The 23,587-nt window shown below is 36.9% G+C and overlaps 1 protein-coding gene across 2 annotated transcripts in view; it reads left to right on the top strand.

The window, feature by feature from the left end:
• Window positions 1-23,587, top strand: part of Homer1 (homer scaffolding protein 1) — a 156,730-nt gene that overhangs the window by 60,115 nt on the left and 73,028 nt on the right. For both annotated transcript variants that reach the window (XM_004645736.3, XM_023706047.1), the window contains exons 2-5: window positions 1,400-1,556; window positions 10,070-10,201; window positions 13,493-13,585; window positions 21,710-21,849. In XM_004645736.3, coding sequence (XP_004645793.1) covers window positions 1,400-1,556; window positions 10,070-10,201; window positions 13,493-13,585; window positions 21,710-21,849 — 522 coding nt within the window. The remainder of the gene's footprint in view (window positions 1-1,399; window positions 1,557-10,069; window positions 10,202-13,492; window positions 13,586-21,709; window positions 21,850-23,587) is intronic.

Here is a 23,587-nt window from a genome sequence, read left to right as displayed (position 1 = left end):
AGATGTTATTAATTCAGGGATTTCTTTTTTCATTTCCAATCTGAGGTCTTCTATATCTTTCTGCAGCTGTTTTATTTCAGAAGCACTTGATTCATTGCTTTCAGCTGTGTGATTTCCAATTTGTTCTGTATTAGTGTCCTCTGCCCTTGTTACGGGTGGGCTTGGATTCTGAGGTTGCATTTTGTTCCTTCTCGTCATTTTATGTAGCACTGTCTTCTGCCCTTTGTTGTAGATCTTTACTGTAGTTATAACCTTCACACGTACTGAAGTTCAGGTGGAGCTCTACAGAGTTTGGAGTTATCCAGCTGCGTCTGGCTTAGTTCTGGCTGCTGTGCTCAGCTCCTTCCTGCTGCGGACCTAGTCTAGGAGTGGGTCTGGGCGTTCCCGGAACTCGGCAGAAATTCCTACTCGGCGGGAGTGGTGGGGAGGTAGGACGGAGTGGTGGGGGGCGGTCCGAGGGGGCGTGAGAGGGTCCGGCCCACGCTGCACCTGGGGTGGGACTGGTCCCGCTGGCGCCGGGTAGCAGGAAGCTCTCCACAGACTCACCGGACCTGGGCTAGGACTGGGTCTGGGGGTTCCAGGAAGTCGGCAGAAAAAGAGGTTTGTATTTTTAAAAGAATTAAGATATGTGAATTAAATTGGGTGAGTTAGTATGTAGAGAATCTCCATTGACTTAAATCATTACATTTCCATTGACTAAAGATTTTTAATTGGTTATAGAAAGCTTGTGAGGCCTGGCCAGATAGCTCAGCAGACTAAATGCTTGCTGAAGCAGAGCGCATCTGCTCGGCTTTGATCCCTGGTGTGCCATGCTGGCCCTGCCCCGGGGCAAGCTGAGAAGGCAGTTGAGACTGGGCGTGGTGGTGCATGCCTGTAATACCAGTGCTTGGGAGACTATAAATAGGAGAATCACTATGAGTCTGATCTATGTAGTGAGCTCTGTAGACCCTGTACTAAATACATAAAAGAAAACTTATGGAAGCAATATTATTTTAATAATTGAGTCCTTTAGAAAATATTTATCAATGCTAAAACAGGAACACAGAGTATTACCTTGTTCAACTTTAGATGGAAATGTGCTTATCAGCAGTTCATGGTTTTTCACTGATCTTTGGATACCTGTGAAAGACTTGGTGCCACAATATTTAGTTTTGGAGGTCACAGATAAATTTTAGGGAGTAGGCAAATTCATATATTCAGAATATATAAATAATCAGAATAGATTCTAATAGTTTTAAAGAAATGTATCATTGAATACTTAGAGCAGCTTTCTTTTAATTGTGATATTCTATCAGGAGATATTTGGGAGTTCTTGGCTAAGCATCATCCTTACAATTTTGTGTTCTTATCCACTGAAGTAAAACTGCCTGCTTTCATTATGTCCTTTTCTGTCCTGCAGGGAACAACCTATTTTCAGCACTCGAGCTCATGTCTTCCAGATTGACCCAAACACAAAGAAGAACTGGGTACCCACCAGCAAGCATGCAGTTACTGTGTCTTATTTTTATGACAGCACAAGAAATGTGTATAGAATAATCAGTTTAGATGGCTCAAAGGTAAGTTTTATTCACTTTAAATAATATTGTTATTCACTTTTATTCAGATACCTATTTTTATTGTATTTTCTCTTAATATTATTATTTTTGAGACAGGATCTAACTGTGTAGTTTAGCCTGGCCTGGAACTCATGCCATCTTCCTGCCTCAGCCTCCCAAGTGCTGAGATTAGAGATGTGCCCTACAGTGCCCAGCTAATTTGAAAAATTTTTAAGAAAAAAATTGATCGTTAGGATAACAACAGTTTTGTTCATTAAATTGTTTGAATTAACCACCTTTTTATTGATTATATGCCATATATATAGAATATTCTACTTTTCAGACAGTATACTAGAAATAGCAATGTAGTGGTGAACAAGATAGACATTATCTAGAATATCAGGACTTGCAGTTCTTTTCATTTACACGTCCATATTAGTCAGGTTTTTTTTATTCTGTAGAGAAATACCTGATACAGGGTACTTACAAAGAAAGAGATATATTTAGTTACAGTTTTAGAGGCTGAAAATCCAAATAGCATGGCACCAGTTGAGAAAGGCTATTTTGGGAGCACATGGAGTAACTGGAGTAGCAATAGTTAAGGGACCACATTCGTATCTTCTTTAAGAAACCTTTAACAGGCACTCAAGAATCCTTGAGAACTACCTTCCAAGATCACATCCTAGAGACCTATGGCCTCTCCACTCGGCCCAGCTTTGAAAGTTCCATGGTGCCTCCCTCCAATTCTGGGACCTTTGGGGGAAGCAGTTAGTCAGTTGTGTCCTTGCTGTAGCAACTTCTGTAGATGAGTAGGCAGTTCAGAATCCCTAAGTCATAGGAAGCTTATGAGAATCAATACTAAAAAGAACATGAGAACCAAAACCCCAAGGTTTTATTTTTGGAGAGGCAGATGGCATAAGACTTAGAAGCAAGTATCTCCTGCCTGTTAAGCTCTTAGTGCCACCACCACTTACTGAATATTTTTTACTTTGAGCAGATAACTTTTCTGAGCTACCTTGTTCTAAGTAGTGATAGTTACTACAAGACTTGTACCTTCCAAGTACTTGAATAGTGCCCTGGTGGGTAGTATACTCTTGAAAAAGGAGAGAAATACCCTTCTCCAATATTACCAGAGATAGAACTCAGAACTTCACTTATGATGAGCTCTCTCTCTCTCTCACTGAGCTACAAAACCAGTAGTGAAAAATCCATTTTATCATCAATAAATTTCATATAACTAATTTAAATAAGGAAATTTCAAGCATCAGATTCTGAATAGAATAAAATGCTGATGTTCCTGTTTTTCTTCACACTTTCCTGAAGCCTTGTGGCTGTCCTGTCCTCTCCATCCTGAATTTTAGCAATTCATTATAGAAGAATAGATTCAAGAGCTAAACTGACATTTGGGCCAGGGATATAGCTCAGTGGCACACTGCCTGCTTGGCAATTGCAAGTTCCTGAGTTTGAGTCCCAGTACCAAAAAATAAAAATAAAAAATAAATAAAAATAAACAATCATATTTCAAGAGTAGAACGTAGTACTAAACTGTGAAATTTGGGCTGGGGATACAGCTCAGCAGCATGGTGCCTGCCTGGTAAGTGCAAGGTCCTGAGTTCAGTTCTGTCTGAGTTACTATTTTCTGGTTGCTGGGACAAAATACCTGACACCCAAAGTTAAGGAAAGAAAGGTTTATTTAACTCACAGTTTGTGAAGGTTTCCATCCATACTTGTTGGCTTAAAGGCAGAATGGCACATGGCAGAGGGCTACAGTTCATGGTAGCAGAAAACAGCAAGACCAAAAATGGAAGAGCAGCAGATTATAGCATGCCTGTCTCCTTTCTTTCATTCTTTTTTTTTTTTTTTTTGGTGGAACCGGAGATTGAACTCAGATACTTGCACTTGTCAGGCAAGTGCTTATACTACTGAGCCATCTCGCTGGCCTCTCCTGTCTTTATACTGCATTGAGGCTATCTTCCCCAGGCTGAATGTAGTACTCACACCCATAATTCCAAATTGGATCATGAATTAATTTCAAACTCTTGAAGCCTGCCTCATGACTGCTTGAGGCTTTGGGGGAACACCTGGACACAAACCATAACATTCCACCCCTGGCCCCTCAAACACTCATGCATATCCCTTTATGAAAAAGGCATTTCAGTCCATCTCTAATAGTTGCCAAAGTCCTAACAGTTTCAGCATTGCTGAAAAGTCCAAGTCCCAAGTCTCCATGTCCCTTAGTCTCTCTAAGATCTAAGGTAAACTCTTACCTATGAGCCCATAATACACATAAAAAGTTAAACTCTTCTAACATCCAATGGCACAAGAAAAACATTACCATTCTAAAAGGTACAAACAAGAGGATACAAAGTATTGGGACCAAAGCATGTCCAAAATCTAAACAGGGTAAACATTAAATCCTGTATTCTATGTTCAACATCGAAAGCAATCCTATGGCTTCTCGTAGGCCTGTTTTTCTCCCTCCTGGCAGCTTTTCTTAGATGATTCATGTTCTTTTGTGAACTTTTGGGGTTTCCACTGCACTTTAGGCTTCTCACTCACAGCTTCACACACTGCCTTCCCAGGGGCACACTGCCTGGCCTCCCAGGTCTTCTGAAATCTAGTAGGAAGTCTTCTTAACCTCAGAACTCTGATATTCTGCATTTGCCTAAAACCAGTACCACATGGATGATGCCAAGATCTGCTGCCAGCTGGAGCAGTAGCCAGTATTTCTTTTCTCTTGGCTGTAAGGGTCAAGTGCTTGGATCAGTCAGCACTCTGAACCTGATTCTGAGGAACAAATTCTCTCTTCCACCTCCATTCTGGAATCTGGTACAACCGCTGCCACCATTCTAGAACATGGCACTCTGCAGCTTCCTCATAGAGCAAAGCATTTCATTTTTGCAGTTTTAAGGCTGCAAAAGAGTGAAGATTTGCTGCTGCTTGTGATGCTCTCAGCATTTTTTTTTATTCTCCTGTTTCTTCTTGCAAGTGGATGTCTCTGCAGTTCTATCTTTGCAATCCACAGCTTTATTGGAGCTTCCTTTCTGGCCAAACTTACAACATTTTAAATCATCCTATTGGGTTTTTGCTCTTGATTCTCAGCATAAGTCTTGACTAAAAGCCCCCAACAATAGCCATGCCACTGCCTCAACATTCAACTGCCTTGAAATTTCTTTTTCTTTCTTTCTTTTTTCTTTTTTTCTTTTCTTTCTTTCTTTTTTTTTTTTTTTTGTTTGTTTGTTTTTGCCTAAGTTTGCCTATGCAGGTACTTTAGACCACTGAGCTATCTTGCTGGCCCCTGCCTTGAAATTTCTTTTGCCAGATTAATCAGTCCATTGTGCTTAATCTCAGTCTCAGGTAGTCTCTGGACACAAGCAGAATACAGACAAACTTTCTGCCAAGCCGAAACACCCATCATATGGAGTCCAGCAACCAATGCAGTTCTTCCCAGTAAAAATCTCCCAAACCTGGTCTTTACTGACAGGATGTCTATCAGCCTTCTGGTCTTCTGAGCTCTGACCAGAATCTCCCATAGAGAACATAGAGAACAGATGAAGGCGTTGCAACACTTCTCTTTCAGGTGAAAGAGAACCTTTTCTGTCTCTTACCATAAGCATTCCTAAAGGCTCTTGAACCACATGATGAGGTATAGTCTCAACAGTGACCCCACTCTTGGTGCCAAATTCTATCTTGGTTATTTTTGTGTGTGTGTATGTGATTGCTGAGACAAAATACCTGACACTCAAAATTAAGGGATGAAAAGTTACTTAACTCACAGTTTGTGGAGGTTTTAGTCCATACTAGGCTGGCTCCAGGGCAGAGTGGCACATGGCAGAGGGCAACAGTTCATGGCAGCGAAAAACAGCAAGAGCAAACGGGAAGAGCAGTGGCTGTGGCAGCAGAGGCAGGAGCAGAGAGCAACCCTCCTCTCTCCCTTCTTTATACTGAATTCAGGCTGGCTGTAACATTCTTACCCTTAATCTCAGCAGGACTCAAACCTACCTATAATGCCATCATTGGATCATCAATTACAAATTCCAGAAGCCTGTCCCAGTGACTGCATGAGGTTTTGGGGGATACCTAAACACACACCATAACAGATTCCTAATACCAAAAACCACAAACAAACAAAAGAAATAAAAATAAGTTGTCACATTTGAATTTTTTCTCTAGCCATATGATCTTAAGGTATTTAATTTGTTTGTCTCAGCCTTCTCATCTGTAGGAGTAAACTAATAAAAATACCTACAGTATTACACCATAGCGTTGAGAAAAGTAATAATTTTCAACAAAAGTACAAAGTGATATTAGTCACTGTACAAATATAATAGTACACTACTAATTGTGTATTACCTTACAGCTTTGTAGGAATAAAAGGTAATTTAATGATAGGCTTTCAGTCTGATGTTTATGTGTGTTAATTTCTTATTTTTTTAATTAGATTATGACCTCCAGGACTATTTGTCCCTTGTGTCTTCTACATAAGAGACTAACCTGTATTAACTGAAAAATTGGTCTTCATTCTTTACTTGGAGTACTTTAGAAATAGTAGTAGTTAATTTCTGTCAAGCATTATTTAATGAAAAATAATTCTGTATCTTGTAATTGGCTTCCTGAAAGCAACAGATACTTTTTCAGGCTTTATTTTTTTAATTAAATTTATGGGTACATTTTAGATATACATAATGATTATATGCATTGTAGGGAATTAGTACCTGTATATATTTTGATTCTTCCTTTTTTTACCCAGTCCCCTCTCATCGCACAACACCTCCCTATTTTCTTTTTTCTTTCTTTTTTTAAAATCACTCCAGCAAATTTATTGCTTTTTTTTGTGTGACAAAAGAAATATCAGATGGTTGGAGAGATGGCTCAGTGGAATAAGCACTTCCCTGGCAAGCGCAAGGGCCTGAGTTCAATCCCTGGTTCTGCAAAAAAAAAAAAAAAAAAAAAAAGAAAGAAAGAAATATCAGGCTGGGGAGATAGATAGCTCAGTAGAATATGCACTTGCCTGGTAAGCACAAGATCCTGAGTTCAATCCCCAGTGCGGGTACAGATCTATGAAGTTTTAATTCATACAGTTGTGCCTGGTTTAGGTATAGACCCAAGTTGTGCTCAGCTTCCTTCTTCCTCTTGCAGACCTTGGAAGTGAACCTGCTGTGCCCCTCTGGCAAGATATTCTGCTCCTGGATTAGCTAGGTGGTTCTGACCCCAAGCCTCTCTGCAGGGACTTCAGCTGCAGAGTTTCACACCAGGCCTATATGCCAGGCCTGGGTTGGGTCTGGAGGAATCCAGAAAGCAGGACAGAAGGACTCACTCAAAAGTGGGCCTGGGCTGGGTCCGGAGGGATCCAGCAGGCAGAGGAGCGCAGAATCTCTCCCACACACTCGCACGGTCTAGGCTTGGGCTGCATCTGGAGGGATCCTGAGAGCGTGGCGGTTTCTCACTCAGGCGCAGGGCCTGGGCTGGTTCTGGAGTGGTTCAGAGGGATCCTGAGAGCACGCTGAAGGTCTCACTCACATGCTGGGCTTGGGCTTGGTCCAGAGGGATCCAGTGGGCACCAGGGAGCACGGAAGGTGTCCCACACACTAGCCAGGCCTGGGCTTGGGCTGAATCTGGAGGGGTCCCAGAGAGCGTGGCCGAAGTTCTCACTCACATGCTGGACCTAGGCTGGTTCTGGAGGGGTTCAGAGAACCCCTCCCTATTTTCAAATCTTTGTTTCCATTTTATACTTTTTAAAATCCTTTTTATCTTTTTTTTTAATCTCAGGCTTTAGTGCGTTTTCTTTCCACTTCATTTTAACCTTTAATTTCTGTAATCTATTTTACCTGTTGGCCTAAATTATAGATGAAATGCAGTTTTATTACATAAAAGATTAAATGGTATACAGAAGTAGTGATCAACTGAGTAAGTCCCACGTCTAAGAAAAGAAACTGTGAAATGATTAAATAGACTTCAGTTTGTAACTAACCATCACCAGATTTAAATACCTTATTTTCAGAGAGAGAAATTTGAAATAAATAATCCTCATGTGAACTATTACTTTTAGAGTTATATTTCTGAATATATTAACATCTTAAATAACTTGTGAAAAAGTTGTATACTGCTTCAACAAAATCTATGTTCGGTAGCATAGTTGTATTTTCTATGAAGTTTTTATTTTCTGGCTGCTTTTCTAAACTGTAGCACTTCGTTTTTTTATTAATTTGTTCTCCTTAAGGAGGAAAGATTTATTTGGCTTATAGTAATAGAGGTTTCAGTTCATAGCCAACTGGCCCCAAGATAGCTGATACTGATATGGCCAAAGGCCAGGAATGAGGCACTTCTTCATCTATAATGACAAAGCATTTGTATCTTTTTCCTGTGAAAGTACAAGAACCCCAGGATTAAGAGACATATTAAAGCACTAAAATTTTCCTTTTAAAGGATTCATAGTAGGCTTCTACTCAAGAAATCTAAGAATAAACGTTTTTAGTGTGGCATTTTGTTGTTGTTGTTTTTCTTTAGTCACTAAAGAACAAGTGATATAGAGGCTAGAAAAGGTTCAAAGTGCAGATTATATGAACTCTTTAACAAAGCAGAAAGACATTCACTTGAAGTAGTTAATTCAGAGGGATCCAAGACCAACAGCACACTGATCCATTTTCTTAGCCATAAAATGTGTTGCTACACTATGTTTTGAGTTATTAGGATCTCATGTGCAACTGCCCTATTTCCTTGAAGATACTACTCAAGTTGCAGATCAAATGTACCTTAGAGAACCCTAAAGACCGTGATATCTTAAGCAGTGCCAGCTTGTCTATCTGTGTCTGTCTGTCTTTCTTTCTTTCTTTCTTTCTTTCTTTCTTTCTTTCTTTCTTTCTTTCTTTCTGTCAGTACTGGGGATTGAACTCAGAACTTTGCACATGCCAGGCAGGCACTTATTCTACTGAGTTATCTCCCCAGTCCAATCAGCTAGTTTTAATCGGCTTGCCTCCTACCCTTACCCTATCACATTGTGGTCTTATGGACTTTACCCCATGTTCCCCCAAAACTTTCAGCTATTTATTTACTACTTCATTGGCTAACTCCTCTTAGAATAAAGTCCTCTTAGAACAATTACATTTCCTCTGTCTTAAATTTCTAGAGTTATGTTTGGCATTTTAATAGGTAGTGAGAAAATGTTGCATAAAATGAATGGTCCCTTACCATTTGTGAATAAATTTTTGTTACTCTTTTGTTTGATGATAGCCCTGCAAATTAGTGGTTAGCCACATTTTAGGCATCTAAAATGATAGGCTGAGAGAAACCTTGAGTTGAAGGATATGGAAGCTATATAAAAATGAGTTATAATTTTTCAGTGAGGATGTGAGCTCTCATATAATGGTGACATATGTACTTATCTCTGTGAGAAAGAAAGGGGCCAGTTTCTATTTGATTGTCTGTCTTTTTTTATTTTTTATTTTTTATTTTTTTATTTTTTTTTTCGGAACTGGGGATTGAACTCAGGCCCTTGAGCTTGCCAGGGAAGCGCTTATTCCACTGAGCCATCTCCCTGGCCCCTCTTTTTTTAATTTTTAAAAATGTTTTATTTATGTATTTGGTACAGGGTCTTGCTACGCAGCTTGGACTCATAGTGATCCTCCTGTCTCAGCTTCTCTAGCACTAGAATTATAGTTGTGTACCACCACACCTGGTTTCTGTGACATAGCATGGCATGTGGTACCTGGGATCAAACCCTGGGTCCTTGTGCTTGCCAGGCAGGTGCTTAGATTCCTGAGCTATCTCTCCAGCCCTATTGTCTTCTTTAGTAGGGCAATAGACCATGTTACAAATTCATCCATACCTGCATAATTCAAGCAATTTATATTAATCTAGTTGTTCATATGGTGAACAGATTTAACTTTGTTCCAAAAATGTTTGATTTCCAGTCCATATTCAGTAGTTTGCCACATTACTGCTTATGCATTTGATATGTATCTTTTATTATTATGGAACCGTAATTTAAAGGGCTTAACCAACTAAAACTAATTCTGTACTTTTCTAGTAGTGGCAGATGTCATAGTTAATGTTATAGTAGTTAAAAATTATTATGATCACTAATGTTAATATGTAATGTTGCTAAAATCCTAGTTTTCTCAGAAATTATGTGTTAAAGATTCTTTGGAGAGTGAGACCCCACTTTTAAATATTTAGACACTATTAAGACCAAGTTTTGAATGTTTAGGACACTATTAAGACTAAGTATGATCCAAAATTAGCAAATAGTGATCCTAAACACTCAAAAGGAAGAATCTGACCACATTAGAAACTGAGTGTTTTGGATTTTAGGAATACTTGTTTTGAAGATAAGTACTGAAATTTTTGATGGAGAGAGTACCACTTTATTTATAGTTTTGTTAGAAATTCTTACTTCCACATTGTCCCTTAAAAGGCTAGAAACTATTTCTACCACTATCTGTTGTGTTTTAACATTGTATGACTTAAGTGGTTATTTATTTAGTACCTGTGTGTTCATTTTTTGACTGGTTGCTCATACTTGCTTTCTTTTTTAGGCAATAATAAATAGCACTATCACTCCAAACATGACATTTACTAAAACATCTCAGAAGTTTGGCCAGTGGGCCGATAGCCGGGCAAACACTGTTTATGGACTGGGATTTTCTTCTGAACATCATCTTTCAAAAGTAAGTTAGATCATATAGTCTGAGTGAAAATCTTCATCTTCATTTCACAGATGTTAAATATGTAACAGCAAGTGGAGAGTATAAAACAGTGGTTGAGATTATGTAATAATCTCAGAACAATAGGGACCTTAGCACAAGGAGCAGTTCGCTGATCATTCTATCCCATAGGAAATGTACTGTACACAGAAAAAGTCACCACTGGGTGAGGATTTGTGTACCTAATACTTGTGTGATAGGAGATAAACAGTGAAGATTATCATTCAGAAGGGATTTTGTACAAAGATTCCTACTCTGCATTGGAAATCATCTGCAAGATAGGAAGGTACCAACTTCTTCTAAATTGTGGAAACTGAAAGTGATAGTAATAAAGATTTAAGCTTTTTGATGTAATGCCAGAGACATATAAATGATTATTGCAATTTGTTTTTCTTGCAGCACTTGAGATAAACACAGGGCTTTTGCGCTAAGCTATGTTACCAGCTCTTTTCTTACACTTTTGAGAGGGTCTTGCTAAGTTACTAAGTTACCAGGCTAGGCAGCCTTGCTGCATCCTCTTGCCTCAGCTTCTCAGGGAGCTAGGATTTCATAAGCATGTGCCACCATGCACAACAAACATTTTTATATTTAGAGAAAATTGGGTGTAGAGTATTCCAAATATGATGGAATACAGAGTGAGATCAAACGACATTATGAAGAATTCTTGGACAATACTAACCAAGTGAATGCCTGGCAAGATAGACCAGTAAAATCTCATCACCAGGCTAAATATTGAAAATAAAAGTGTTCTTGCCATAAGCAAAAGCCATGCACTTGGTGTTCATACCAGCAGTACCTTGAGTTCTGATGGCTATCACACTAAAAGAGGATAGAAGAAAATGCTGATCAACATGACTATTACTTACTTTGCTGTTCAGATTGTATGCCGAGCAGACCTAGAGATGTATGCTAAAATCTCTGTGTTTGACATGTTCTTTTAGAGGGCTGACCATACATTTGAAACACTTGATGTGTAATTTGGTATAAATGGGCTGTGATGACTTAGGAGTTAAAATTGTTCAAATGCAGGGAAATCAAGATCATATAAATACACTTACTATTTTCATTAAACTTCAAGCTGTCTATTACAAATATTACCCAAGTTCCTAAAACCAAGCTCTTTTTTAAAAAACTCTTGACTTGTGAATATTTATTGACTTGAAGTTGTAGGTTATAACTAGATATATTTTGATAGTTGAAATACCCCACTTTTTTTTTTCTAGTTGAGTTGTAAACATTCCTCAACCTTAATGTTTTCAGGTGTTTTGTTATCTTTTTTATATAAATTAATAGTTTGAAGCTCAGTTTTAAGACTTTTAATCTTTGCCTTTATCATTATAAATCATTCTGAGTAAGATGATTAAAACAAAAAAATGTGGACAGGAACATAGTTCAGTGGTACAGCACTTATGTAGCATGAATGAGGCCATGCTTTAATCTCTAGTACCAAGAAAACAAGCAAGCGTTAGTTGATTTGGTTTCCTGTGTCTTACTCTCTGAATATAGATCTTAAATTGTGGTACATTTGTCAGGTAGATGATTAAGCTGCTGAGCTATCTCCTTAGCCAGGGTTGAGTTTTAGATTCAGAGTATCTCAACAATATAAGGACTTGGGCATCCAGTCAAACACTGCTATTCAATAAACAATCTCTTTGGAAAAGTATCTGTTTATTATACTCATGACTATTTTAGAGCTTTTTTGTTTGTTTGTTTTGGAATTTTCTATTAAAGCCTGTAGAGCCCACCCCCCAAAAAGAAAAGACTATATTTCACTTGTAAAGTATCTTTATTTTATGCTAAGGTGTGGATTTATCAAATTTATGTGACATGATTTTGGGGTCCAAGTACTCTTGAATATAGATTAAGGTCTTCATTACATCTTACTAAGCAGCTCATTAATGTAGGAGAGTAGTAGTTACTAAGTTCTGTCAACCATGCTGTCTCTTCCTATTTGATTTGTTTTTTCCAGGAATGGTTTTTAGTTTTCAAGATTTTTTTTTTCCTCTTTAAAAGGTAGCATATGCTTTAACCAGTTGTGTTACTATGGTGAACTGTACTGTTTGAGGGTAGATTGAATATTGGGAAATAATGAATAAACTCTTGGAGCTAAGTCTAATTTGTTTATCACAGGAACTGACATCAAGAGTTTAGATTAGTCTGTTCAGAATGCGTGGATTAGGATGTGACAACGTGTCACGACATGTTTTCCAAGATATCTTGAAGACTTAATTTTGGTGCTTTTCAAAATAGAGGACCCAAAGGACTTCATAATCACTTACAAAAATGAGACAAGCATATAAGTGTTCAGGCTTGTTTTATTAAAAACTATGTCTGAAGCAAAGCATGACAAGGATTTTTTGAGAAGGTGATGAAAGAAATTGTAGAATAAACCCCTTCAAACAGGAACGGCAACATCTTGAAGAAATATGACCTTGACCTTATAAGGGTAACTGATGTGAGCAAGATTTCTAAGTTTTATTTATTATTATGAAAACTGAAGCTATACATTATGAAAACTGAAGCTGAACATTAACTGCTTATAATTTTGAGAAATGAGCTTTTATATATATTAGTGCTAATACTAAATGTTATCATTTGCAATATTGAAAATAGAATTCCTTATGTTAGTTTATATCTTAGTAATACCTAAAAGCATTTTCTTGTAGTTTGATATACATACTTAAGAAATGCAGTTTTCTGTTTTTGTTTTTCTTTTTTCCTTTTTTTTTGCGGGGCTGGGGATTGAACTCAGGACCCTGTGCTTGCCAGGCTGGCGCTTATTCTATTGAGCTATCTCCCCAGCTCCAAGGATGGGTTGTTTGTTTGTTTGTTTGTTTGTTTGTTTTGGTGGAACCAGGGATTGAACTCAGGCCCTTGTGCTTGCCAGGCAAGCGCTTATTCTACTGAACCATCTCCCCAGCCCTGCAGTTTTCTCAGGTAAACAAAACATACCTCTCTTTACTGATTCCATCTCCACCTTGTTCTTAATAAATTATTTCTGAACAGCCAAGGAGATAGGTATATAAATAGCTTTCTGACATCTAATTCTTACTTTGCTGTACAGTGATGTTTTGAATGAGACTTGTACTTGATAGACAACACATGTTTGGTGTTAGACTTTTTCTATTGTTTTCATGTTGTAAGCTATAGTTGCTCTGAGATTATGTCAGTTATTCAAAAATTAAAGCAAACCAAGGTAAAGGAGGGCACTGTAACAGCTTATTTGATTAATATATATAGTCCTTATCCATTCAGTTTGCAGAAAAGTTTCAGGAATTTAAAGAAGCTGCTCGGCTAGCAAAGGAGAAATCACAGGAAAAGATGGAACTTACCAGTACACCTTCACAGGTAGGTATTTTACTCCTGTTTTTATTTATGAGGTTTATTTCAGATGGTATCCTTTAAACCAGAGTGAGTTAAATTTGGGAAAATGACAAAATTAATTTCCAGTTGGACACAAAAGTATTTTCTTTAATTAGTCTCTCATTGTAGAGAAAGATGTCAGTGTTTACAAGAATATTTTTTAAAATTCGTGTAGTATTTAAATATTGCCCAAGAGATAGCTCAGTAGAATAAGCGCCTGCCTGGCAAGTGCAGGGTCCTGAGTTCAATCTCTGGGTCCTAAAAAAAAAAAAAAAAAGAGTATTTAAATGTTAACTTAGTATTTTATGTACATAACAATGTAAAAGCAAAAGTACATGAAGATCACAGTTTGGCTTATGTTTGTGTTTCCTATTCTTGTAGGTGATGGCCAGGCAATTCAGCCACAAGAGAGGCTTAGGAAAACAAAAACTGTTACTGTTCACAGGTCCTAAAAACTAGGCATGGCTTACCATGCAGAGCCACATGGGACATTTCAGGGATGGTTAGGGAATAGAAAGCAGGAGCAAAGGGAGGTCATGGTAGAGCCTTTTGGGATTTCCACTGGAGAACAGTAAAGGTGCTTTTTTTTTGGGGGGGGGACATGGGGGATTGAATTTAGCACTTTGCGCTTGCCAGGCAACAGCTTATTCTACTGAGCCATCTCCCGGGCCCAATGAAGGCAGTTTTAGATTGGCTAGTTTGAATAATTTCAGCTCAGGGTGATTAAGGCAAAAGAATATTGTCTCTGAAGTATGCAGTTGGGACAGGCTTGCTAGTTGGATCAAAGAAGTATGCTGTTCACTAGTGCCTCAATATCTGTAAAAATTGAAGTTGGACATGGCAGCACACAGCTGTAATCCCAGCACTCCAGAGGCTGGGGCAGGGGGATCTCTGTGAGTTTGGGGTCACCTTGGGCTACATAGAGCATTCAAGAGCAGCCTAAACTGCATAGTAAAAGCCTGTCTCAAAAAAAAAAAAAGAATTGAGTACTTATTTTTTGCAGCATGAGGGATCAGACTTAGGACCTCACACTGGCCAGGCAGATGCTTTTGCCACTGAGCTATCTCCTAGGCAAATTGAGTACTTTAGAAAGACAGATAGTTTTTCCCTGACCAAAAGGTGTTCTTAAAATGCCAAAAGATTGTAAAATACAAAAGAAAATATAAAATATGTCTTATTCTACACAATGTTAAAATATACAAGTTAAAATATCTTTATGTTTAGTACTGAGACACAAAGTTTCATCGATTTTATTAAAGTATCAGTCACATTTTCCTTTAATAAAGTAACTGATCCATCAGAATTTTTCTATTTTTATTTTTTAAAATTATTATTTATTTGATACAGGGTCTTGTTATGCAGTTCAAACTCATAGTGATCCTCCTGTCTCAGCCTCCCCAGCTCTGGGATTATAAGCGTGCACCACCACACCCAGTTTGGGGACTGGCATGATTTACCAGGTTCTGGGCCGGCATGGCATGTGGTACCAGGGATTGAACTCAGGTTCTTGTGCTTGCCAGACAGGTGCTTAGACTGCCAAGCTATCTTCCCAGCCCAGTTTCTCTAATTTTAAACAAATCTGATTCTAGAATTGAATGGTCTTATTTGTACTTGTATATTCATTTTATCTTATACAAATTAAGGTAGCATTTTATTTTATCTCACAAGTTATGTATGAATAAGGTACTTATGAGAATTTCTTAAAAACTCATTAAGACATTTCAATAATTTCATAACAATTTTGATATATGACTCGTATATAATGCTAATTATTCCATTTTTTAATGTTAGGTTTTCCTAAAATTGTCTTATTTCATGTTTAGTCTTAGGAATATGGGACCAGCTTTGTTTTTGTGCACTCCATAATAATTGTTTCTAATGTGTACTCCATAGCTTTTCTAAAAAGTCATGCTGCAAATGTTTCTCTGGAATAATGTCAACAATAGCAGATGTCCATGGGATGGTCTTGGAAGTAAATAAGAATTGCCTTGGAATTTGGTGAATAGCCAAATCGTTGAACAGTTTGGCAAATTACTTGTTCTTCAAGTCCCTCCCTACCCATGGCATCCAACTGTACTTTGTAAAATACAAAAGAGTTGAATTTTTAGGAGAAAAGGATAACTTTTTAAAGTACGTATTTGGTGAAAGACTGAAGGTTGACTCTGTACTTGCAGTGACCTAAAATGAGATCAGTAATCATTTTGAAACCTCCCTTGAATGTGCATTCTGAGTGCTTTAATAGTGTGGTGATTCTGAAGTAGAGAAGCCCATTTCTTTATTAACTACATTTTGAAAGCGCTGATTCCTAGGTGATTTATTATTACAAGAAGATGGGACAAATAACACATTCATTGAAAGTGCATTCAAGTGATTTCAATGTAATTGTAATGGAGTTAAACTTTGCCATTGTCCTTAATTGCCATTTCTCTGATCATAATTTAAATTTTTATTTAATTAGCTATAAACTATTACAAGTTCCTAACATACTTGCTCCACTTTGGTGGGCCTTTATTTTCATCAAAAGAATATAACAAATATATATATATATATATATTATGAGCAGAATATATTTATTGAGAGAAAGAAAGCTCTTGTCCAGGAAAGGGACAGGAGGGGGGCCTGAGCAGGTAGTTCCCCCCGATAGTTATATTTTTTAAGAGAATAAAAAATAGTAAAAAAAATTAGAGAGAATACATAATTTTCAACAAACAAAATGATAGGAATTCAACAGTAGTTGTTATAGTGCATATTGTTGTTTTCAGATTAGCTACTCAGATTCCCTGATAAAGGAATGCAAAATTGTTCCCAAATAAATTAAAAGAAGGAAAAAAAAAGAAAAACTTTAAGTAGTAACGGGTTCCTTACAATAGACTATTAGAAATCAGCAGTACAATTATCCAAGCTATCCTGTGTATATACATATATATTTTTTTCTCTTCTTTATTTCCTCCTTTCTCTCATTCCAGTTGTTCCTTCCCTTTGAACAGTTTCTTTCCCTTTGACAATGTCTGTTGTACCTTTTGGATTATTTACTCTTTCAGGTTCTATATTTGGTTTTTTGACCCAGGGTGTCACTGTGTAGTTCAGGCTGGGCTTGAACTCACATTGTTCCTCCTTCCTCAGCCTCTGGAGTTCTGGCACTACAGGCATGTACCACTACACCCAGCTAGGATGGTTATATTTGGAAATTGTGAAAAATAAAGATCTTAAATTCATCAGCATTTGAAAGTCAATACATATGAATCTTAATTTATGTTTGCAGAATTTGAAATGTGATTATTAATTTAGTATACAGAAGCCAGAAAGAATAGTAAGGAAAGGTATTTACTTTCTTTTACTTTATCTTCCCCTTCTGTGTGACAAATTAAAGTCTCCATTTTGGGGCCACAGAGATGGCTCAGGAGAATAAGCACTTGCCTGGCAAGCACAAAGGCCTGAGTTCAGTCCCCGGTTCCACAAAATAAATAAATAAATAAATAAATAAAGTCTCCATTTCATCTGAATTGTATGGACCTTGATGAATTCTTTCCTACTCAGAATACCCTAGTTTTATTCAATCTGCTAAATTAATGTTCTGCCCCTAAAATGGATTTATTCAGGAAATCAGTGACAGCATACCAATAGAGTAGTAGATAGTTGTTTAAGTGAAGTAATTTGTGATAGTGGGCACTTGTCTATACTTTTGTTTTTATTTAAGGAAGAAATAATATATGAGTTTTTTTAGCTGAGGATGTAACTCAGTACTACACTACTTTGTCTGCCATGCTCAAGGATCCTGTGTTCTATTACTAGCATTCTAATCTAGAGGCTTTGTAAATGAATTTTCAAATCACATAAATTTTGACATAAATCCTATTATGAGAAAGTTAACATAAGTGTATTTGTACATGAGTAATATGAGTATTTTTTTTTAAATAGAATTGTTAAGAGGAATGAATGTGACCATATCAGTGTCAGGTCATTGTTAATAACAGAAGTTCTAATCTTTGGTAGTTTTATAAATTTAAGTTAATATTTTTTCAACTGTAATATTGGAAGAAGAACAGTATGTTCTAGGAGGAAAAAGGTAACAGTCTGATCTTGTGAGAATTCATTGAGGATTAGAGAATGCTTAATATAGTAAATGCTCAATAAATGTTGACAACTATGGTTGATGAAGTGGTTATAATGGTGAAGATAATGACAGCCTTAAAATAGTATATGGGGCTGGGGAGATAGCTCGGCAGTCTAAGCACCTGCCTGACAAGGTATCACATGCCATGCCTGCACGCTGAAACCGTGTAAGGTAGCGCACGCCTGTAACCCCAGCACTGGGGAGGGTGAGGCAGGACAATCATTACAAGTCTGAACTGCATAGTGAGACCCTGTACCAAATAATAAATAAAAGATTAAATATAATAATAAAATAAAAATAGTATATAGCACATCATAGTTATCTAGAAAAATATAGCTGCTTTAATTGCATGTATCCTGCATCAGCTTTCCCTAGAAGACTTGCCCAAATGCAAATTGCTGAATTTCACTTCCAGAATTTCTTTCATTCGTTCATTCATTTGTTTTCTTTCTTTCTTTCTTTCTTTCTTTCTTTCTTTCTTTCTTTCTTTTTTTTCTTTTTTTTTTTGGTTCTTGAGTCAAGGTCACTCTATTAAGTTCAGGCTGATTGTGAACTACTTTGTAGCCAAAGCTGGCCTCAGATTCATCAGATCCTCCTGCTTCAGCCTCCCAGTGCTGAGATTACGGGGGTACACCACTATTCCTAGCTAGAATTTCTTACTTAATAGATCTAAAAGGAGCTCAAATATACTGCTAACAACTGTTTAGGAGACACTGATACTGCTGGCTTCAGATGAAAATGAGTCTGGCATTTGGAGCAGAATTAGCCACTTTTTTATCTTAGACTCTTAGAGTAGGCTTACAGTGGAGAGAATTAAGTTATGATGAGCCTGAAAAAGTAGCACAACAGCTGAAGGCCAAGAGAGCTCAGTATGTCTTCATGAGGCTGAAGAGCAGGCACAGGTAGGAGGGGAGTAGATAGGCTGAGAGGCCAGAAGGTTGCACAACACAGACTTATCTGTTGGAATCAAAACTAGTAGTTGATCCACTCATCAGAAAAGTCAATGTGTCAGATTTTTTAAAATTTCTTACTTATTCACCAAAACTGTGTGAAGCCTTTGAATACAGTCTAGAGTATAATACTAGAATTCCCCCTGCCCTTTCTTATATAAACTGTACTGATAGTTACTTGTCTAGAATTTCCAGGGTCTGTTTCTCTTATGGAGAGTTTTGGTACTTGAAAGGAAATCTGACTGTGATATTACTAGATTTTCATCTCATTCTCTGATGTAGTAACATGATACTAGATATTAGTACATACTCTATTATGTGAGCTTATTTCAGCTGTGCATGTTAACTATAAAAGCTATGATGGAATGGTCTTCCTTGAGTGTTTGTTAAATGATGAAGAAATTGCTCTACTTTACTTAAGCAAAAAAGGGAAAGCTGTTTCAGGCTTCATTGGAATTAGGTGGCAGATGTAGCAGTGCTGAGTCTGGAGAGGAAAAGGTGGCCCTGCCCCATGGCTCCCATCTGGCACAACGTAATAGTCATTTCTTCTGCATGCAATTTAGGATATACCTCATCTCTTTGGCTTTCTTTAACATTTCATAAGTGATAGAAAAAGAATTCTTAAACACTTCCTGAAGCTTATATCTGTGCTCAAGCTTCTTATTAATATTATGGTCCCATCTGTTAGGTTTGTCTTTCCTTGTTATTCAGATTTTAATTTCCAAGATTTTTTTTTCTTCTGTGACGAGGTCTTGCTATGAAGTTCAGGCTGGCCTTGAGCTCACTTTGTAGCTGGTCTGAAACTCAACAATCCTCCTGCCTCAGCCTCCCAAGTGTTAGAATTACAGATATGCACCACTACACCCCAGCTCTCCAAAAACATTTTTTCTTTACTTTGGCTGTCATTTTCTTTTCTGATTGTAGGTTGTTTTATTTGGTGGGATATGGAGAAAAAAAAGTAAGATATGAGCAGTTATATTGACTCAACATAGAATATGAAAGTAATAGAAAGGTACAATAGATCTGTTTCTTTTGCTTTTTCAGGCTTTCTTTTCTGTTGTTGTTGTTTGGTACCTGGGATCGAACTCAGGACCTTGCACTTGCCAGGCAAGCACTTAAGCCATTGAACTGCTGACTTTGGTAGAGAGAGCAGGGGAGAGGGAGAGGGAAGCAGAGAGAGAGACAGACAGACAGATAGTCAGACAGACAGAGACAGAGGCACACATGTGTATATATGTGTCTCTCAAAGATACTTAATATTTTTCCATATTTACTCTAAATTGCCTAACCGTAACACTTCCTAAAGGGAAATTATCCTTTTTTTCTTAGAAGTTTGTAATCCAATAAATATACCCCCAAGTTTTTTAATGTTTGATTCAATACATAAAATTGTTTGCTTTATAGAAGGAATAAGATGGCTTTTTAAGAAAAACCCAAAAGATGAATGTTTAGAAAGTACATAAAATTTAAATTGAAAAAGACAAAACTAGAGATTTAAAAATTTGTTAAATAAAAAACAAATTTCATAGTACTATTTTTAACATCTAAAATTTCTGGTTTTTTTTTTTTTTTTGGTTGTGTGGTAAGAAAATGGTTTTTAGTTTTCTTTTATGCCTTTATGTACTATCTAAACTTTTTCATAGACTGGATGTGGTGGCACACACCTGTAATCCCAGCACTTGAGAGGCTGAAAACAGGAGGATCACTACAAGTCCAGTCTGTGTAGTGAGATCCTGTAGACCCTGTACTAAAATATAAATAAATAAATAAATAGAATTTCATTGGAATTCTCTGTACTTTACAAATTATGACCATTCTTACCCACTCTGTTAAATAGTTCTTATTTTCTTCTTCTAGCAGAGATGTTTTAGTTATTGAATTCTGTTGCCCAGGAGTCCAAGGTCTACCACATTGTTCTGTAGCATTCTGTTGCTAGCACCTCCCTAGGCTAGCAGTTCACCAGATGACTGTCCTGGTTCCCACTGTCAATTTTAGACAGTCTCATGATGGCAGATGCTAGAATAAGTATTAGCTTAAGTTCATATTAAATTTCATTTATTGTCCAGAGGAGTAAATCCACTGTGATAGGGAAATCTATTTCGACTAAGAAGAAATTTTCTCAGAAAACAGTCCCATTATGAGTATCAGACACAAGCTGAAATGCACTAGTGTCATCTTGTCTGCTGTATTATAGAAATACTTCTGGTTTCTTTTTTTCTTTTTCATCATTCATTCATTCATTCATTCATTCATTCATTCAGTACAGGGTCTTACTATACGGCTCAGACTTGTGATCCTCCTATCTCAGTCTCCCCAGTGCTGGGATTACAGGCATGAGCCTCCATACTGAGTTTTGAGTCCAGCACGCCACACCATGCCCCTGGGCACTGGCCCAATGTGTGGTACCAGAGATCAAACCCAAGTCCTTGCACTTGCCAGGCAGGAACTTGGATTGCCAAGCTACCTCCGTAGCCCTTCTTGTTTGTTTTCTAACCAGCTCTATGTGAATTGAAAAATAAGGCAGTTACGTAAAAAAGCTTATATCCTTTTTAAAAATTTAAACTTTGCAGATTTCATTCTCCCCTTTGCCTTCTTTATTCTCTCTCCTTGTATCCCTCTCATTACCTACTCCTTCCTTAAAATGAAAATCACATCTTGAGTTTGTGTGCTATCTTATTTTTCTTTAGTAATTCTTTCACTATTTTATTCTGACCAGTTACATGCATTAATCCAAAGGGTTTTTGGCTTTTTAAAACTAACATCTCTTACATGTTTTATGTTCATTTCTAAATTGTATTATATTTGGATTAGTTTTCCTGTGAGCTGCTTTGGCTTCAAAAACTTATTTCTTGTTGGGAGTTAGTAGACATCTGTCTCACCTACTTGAGATACTGAGATGGAATATTGTTAAGTCTCTGACTACATGTCAGTGGAAATTTGGTTCATATGAAAGGCTGCTGCCAAGTCAGTTTTAATACTAGAATTATATTGTATGTTTGAACTAAAGTGTGACTCTTTTCTTCTTCCCCACCCCTTTTCTTCAAGGAATCTGCAGGAGGAGATCTTCAGTCTCCTTTAACACCAGAAAGTATCAATGGGACAGATGATGAGAGAACACCTGATGTAACCCAGAACTCAGAGCCACGGGCTGAGCCAACTCAGAACGCATTGCCATTTTCACATAGGTACAGATTCAGTTCCACAATCATGATTAAGTAAGACATATATTTTTAAAAGTCTGTTTGTTTTCAGATACTCTCAAAGTCATACTCTTTGAATGAAAATTCCAGGTCAGAGTTCTTTTATTGATTTGGGTTTGTTGCCTAGATGGACTGGAAGGGACATTTCCTTTATCTGTGTGAATGGAGTATTGAGCTAATTACAGAGAAATTACTTTTCAGCAAAACAAAATATTGTAAATCCCTTCTACCTTTGTTTTTGCAAGGGCACAGTGTTTTTGTTTTGTTTTGTTTTGTTTTGTTTTTAACATAGGCCTTGAAGCACTATGCGGGTTAAACTGGTTTCTATCTTCCTATATGTTCTGAAAGAGTAGAAGTTGTATTTTTTTAGAAAACAGGGTTTCTATTCTGAAATCAATTTTTATCATAGTGTTTAGGGTAATCTTACCATGTGATTTCGCAGAAGGAACCCATTAGAGAAACTTGTAAAACAGTTGGTCAATGTTTGGTTAACAGCAGATTTATTTTTGTGTACCAATGGAAAGTAAAGCCTAACATGCTTCTGAATTTTAAAAAAAATTTGGTAGTCTTCAGGGATAGTTTGTCCTAAATGTGTTGTGAACAAGTTATAATAATTATTGGCCATACTGTGATGTTTTTACAATGCAAAAGGCCTATTGTAGTATTGCAAATGTTATCCAAAGAACTATAAATAATCTGTGTTAAAGTTAATTTTTATTCTTTGAATGCTTTTCACTGAATAGTGTTAAATAAAATTAAGGAAAGTTTTCTTTTATTGTACATTTTTCAGGTTGGCCACATTTAAAAACTCAAATTCCCTAGAATTGTGAAGCGAGATATTTCCAGTTCTCTTTCTCATGAGATTTTGTACTTGGTTTTAAATTTTGTTTTTGTTTTTTTGGTACCAAAAATCAAACTCAGGACTTTGCACTTGCTAGGCAGGGACTTGTGCTGCTGAGCTATAGCCCTAGCCCTAAATTTGTTGAATACTAGGGGCACAGAATTAAATATATTAGAGATTAATATTTAGGGGGCATGATCAAGCTGAGGAAGAACAATTAGGTAAGGGTTTTTGGAGTGAACAAGAAAAACTTTCTACAAAGCTATTCTAATTTGCTAGTTACAATACTAATAATTTTAAAGAACATAGTTAGACTTATTTTGGAATTATAACACATTTCATGCTAACCACAAAATTTCTAATTCTTCTAGCTTAATGAGTATGTTCACATGATTTGTTAAACCATTTTTCTTTTTTTTTTTGGCGGAACCAGGGATTGAACTCAGAGCCTTGCGCTTGCTAGGGAAGCGCTTACTCCACTGAGCCATCTCCCCGGCCCCTAAACCATTTTTCAAAGTCGAATTCTTTTGTAATCTTACAAAAGATCAAGTTTTTTACTAATATGATTGCTATGCAGTTTTAAAATACTTATATTGAAAGAAGTAAATATTTCCTTCCCATTAAGTTATATTTAATATATTTATTTAATAGACTTAACACTAAACAATTATACTTCTGCATATATATTGAGCCTTCTGCATTGAATACTGTTACATTTAGAAATAAAAAATTTTAATTTAATGCCCAAAAAGCTATTTCTGGTTTATTTTCTACACATGTAATTCTCTACTGTTGGTGATTAGTATTTGGCATTACTTACCTGGGATTTGTTTTCATCTAACTGATAGCTCTCTGTTTATAGCACTTCAATAAGAATCACTT

The sequence above is a fragment of the Octodon degus genome, unplaced genomic scaffold (assembly GCF_000260255.1).
Source record: "Octodon degus isolate 3935 unplaced genomic scaffold, OctDeg1.0 scaffold00238, whole genome shotgun sequence".
Classification (NCBI taxonomy): domain Eukaryota; kingdom Metazoa; phylum Chordata; class Mammalia; order Rodentia; family Octodontidae; genus Octodon; species Octodon degus.
This window is presented reverse-complemented; position numbering and strand designations above follow the sequence as displayed.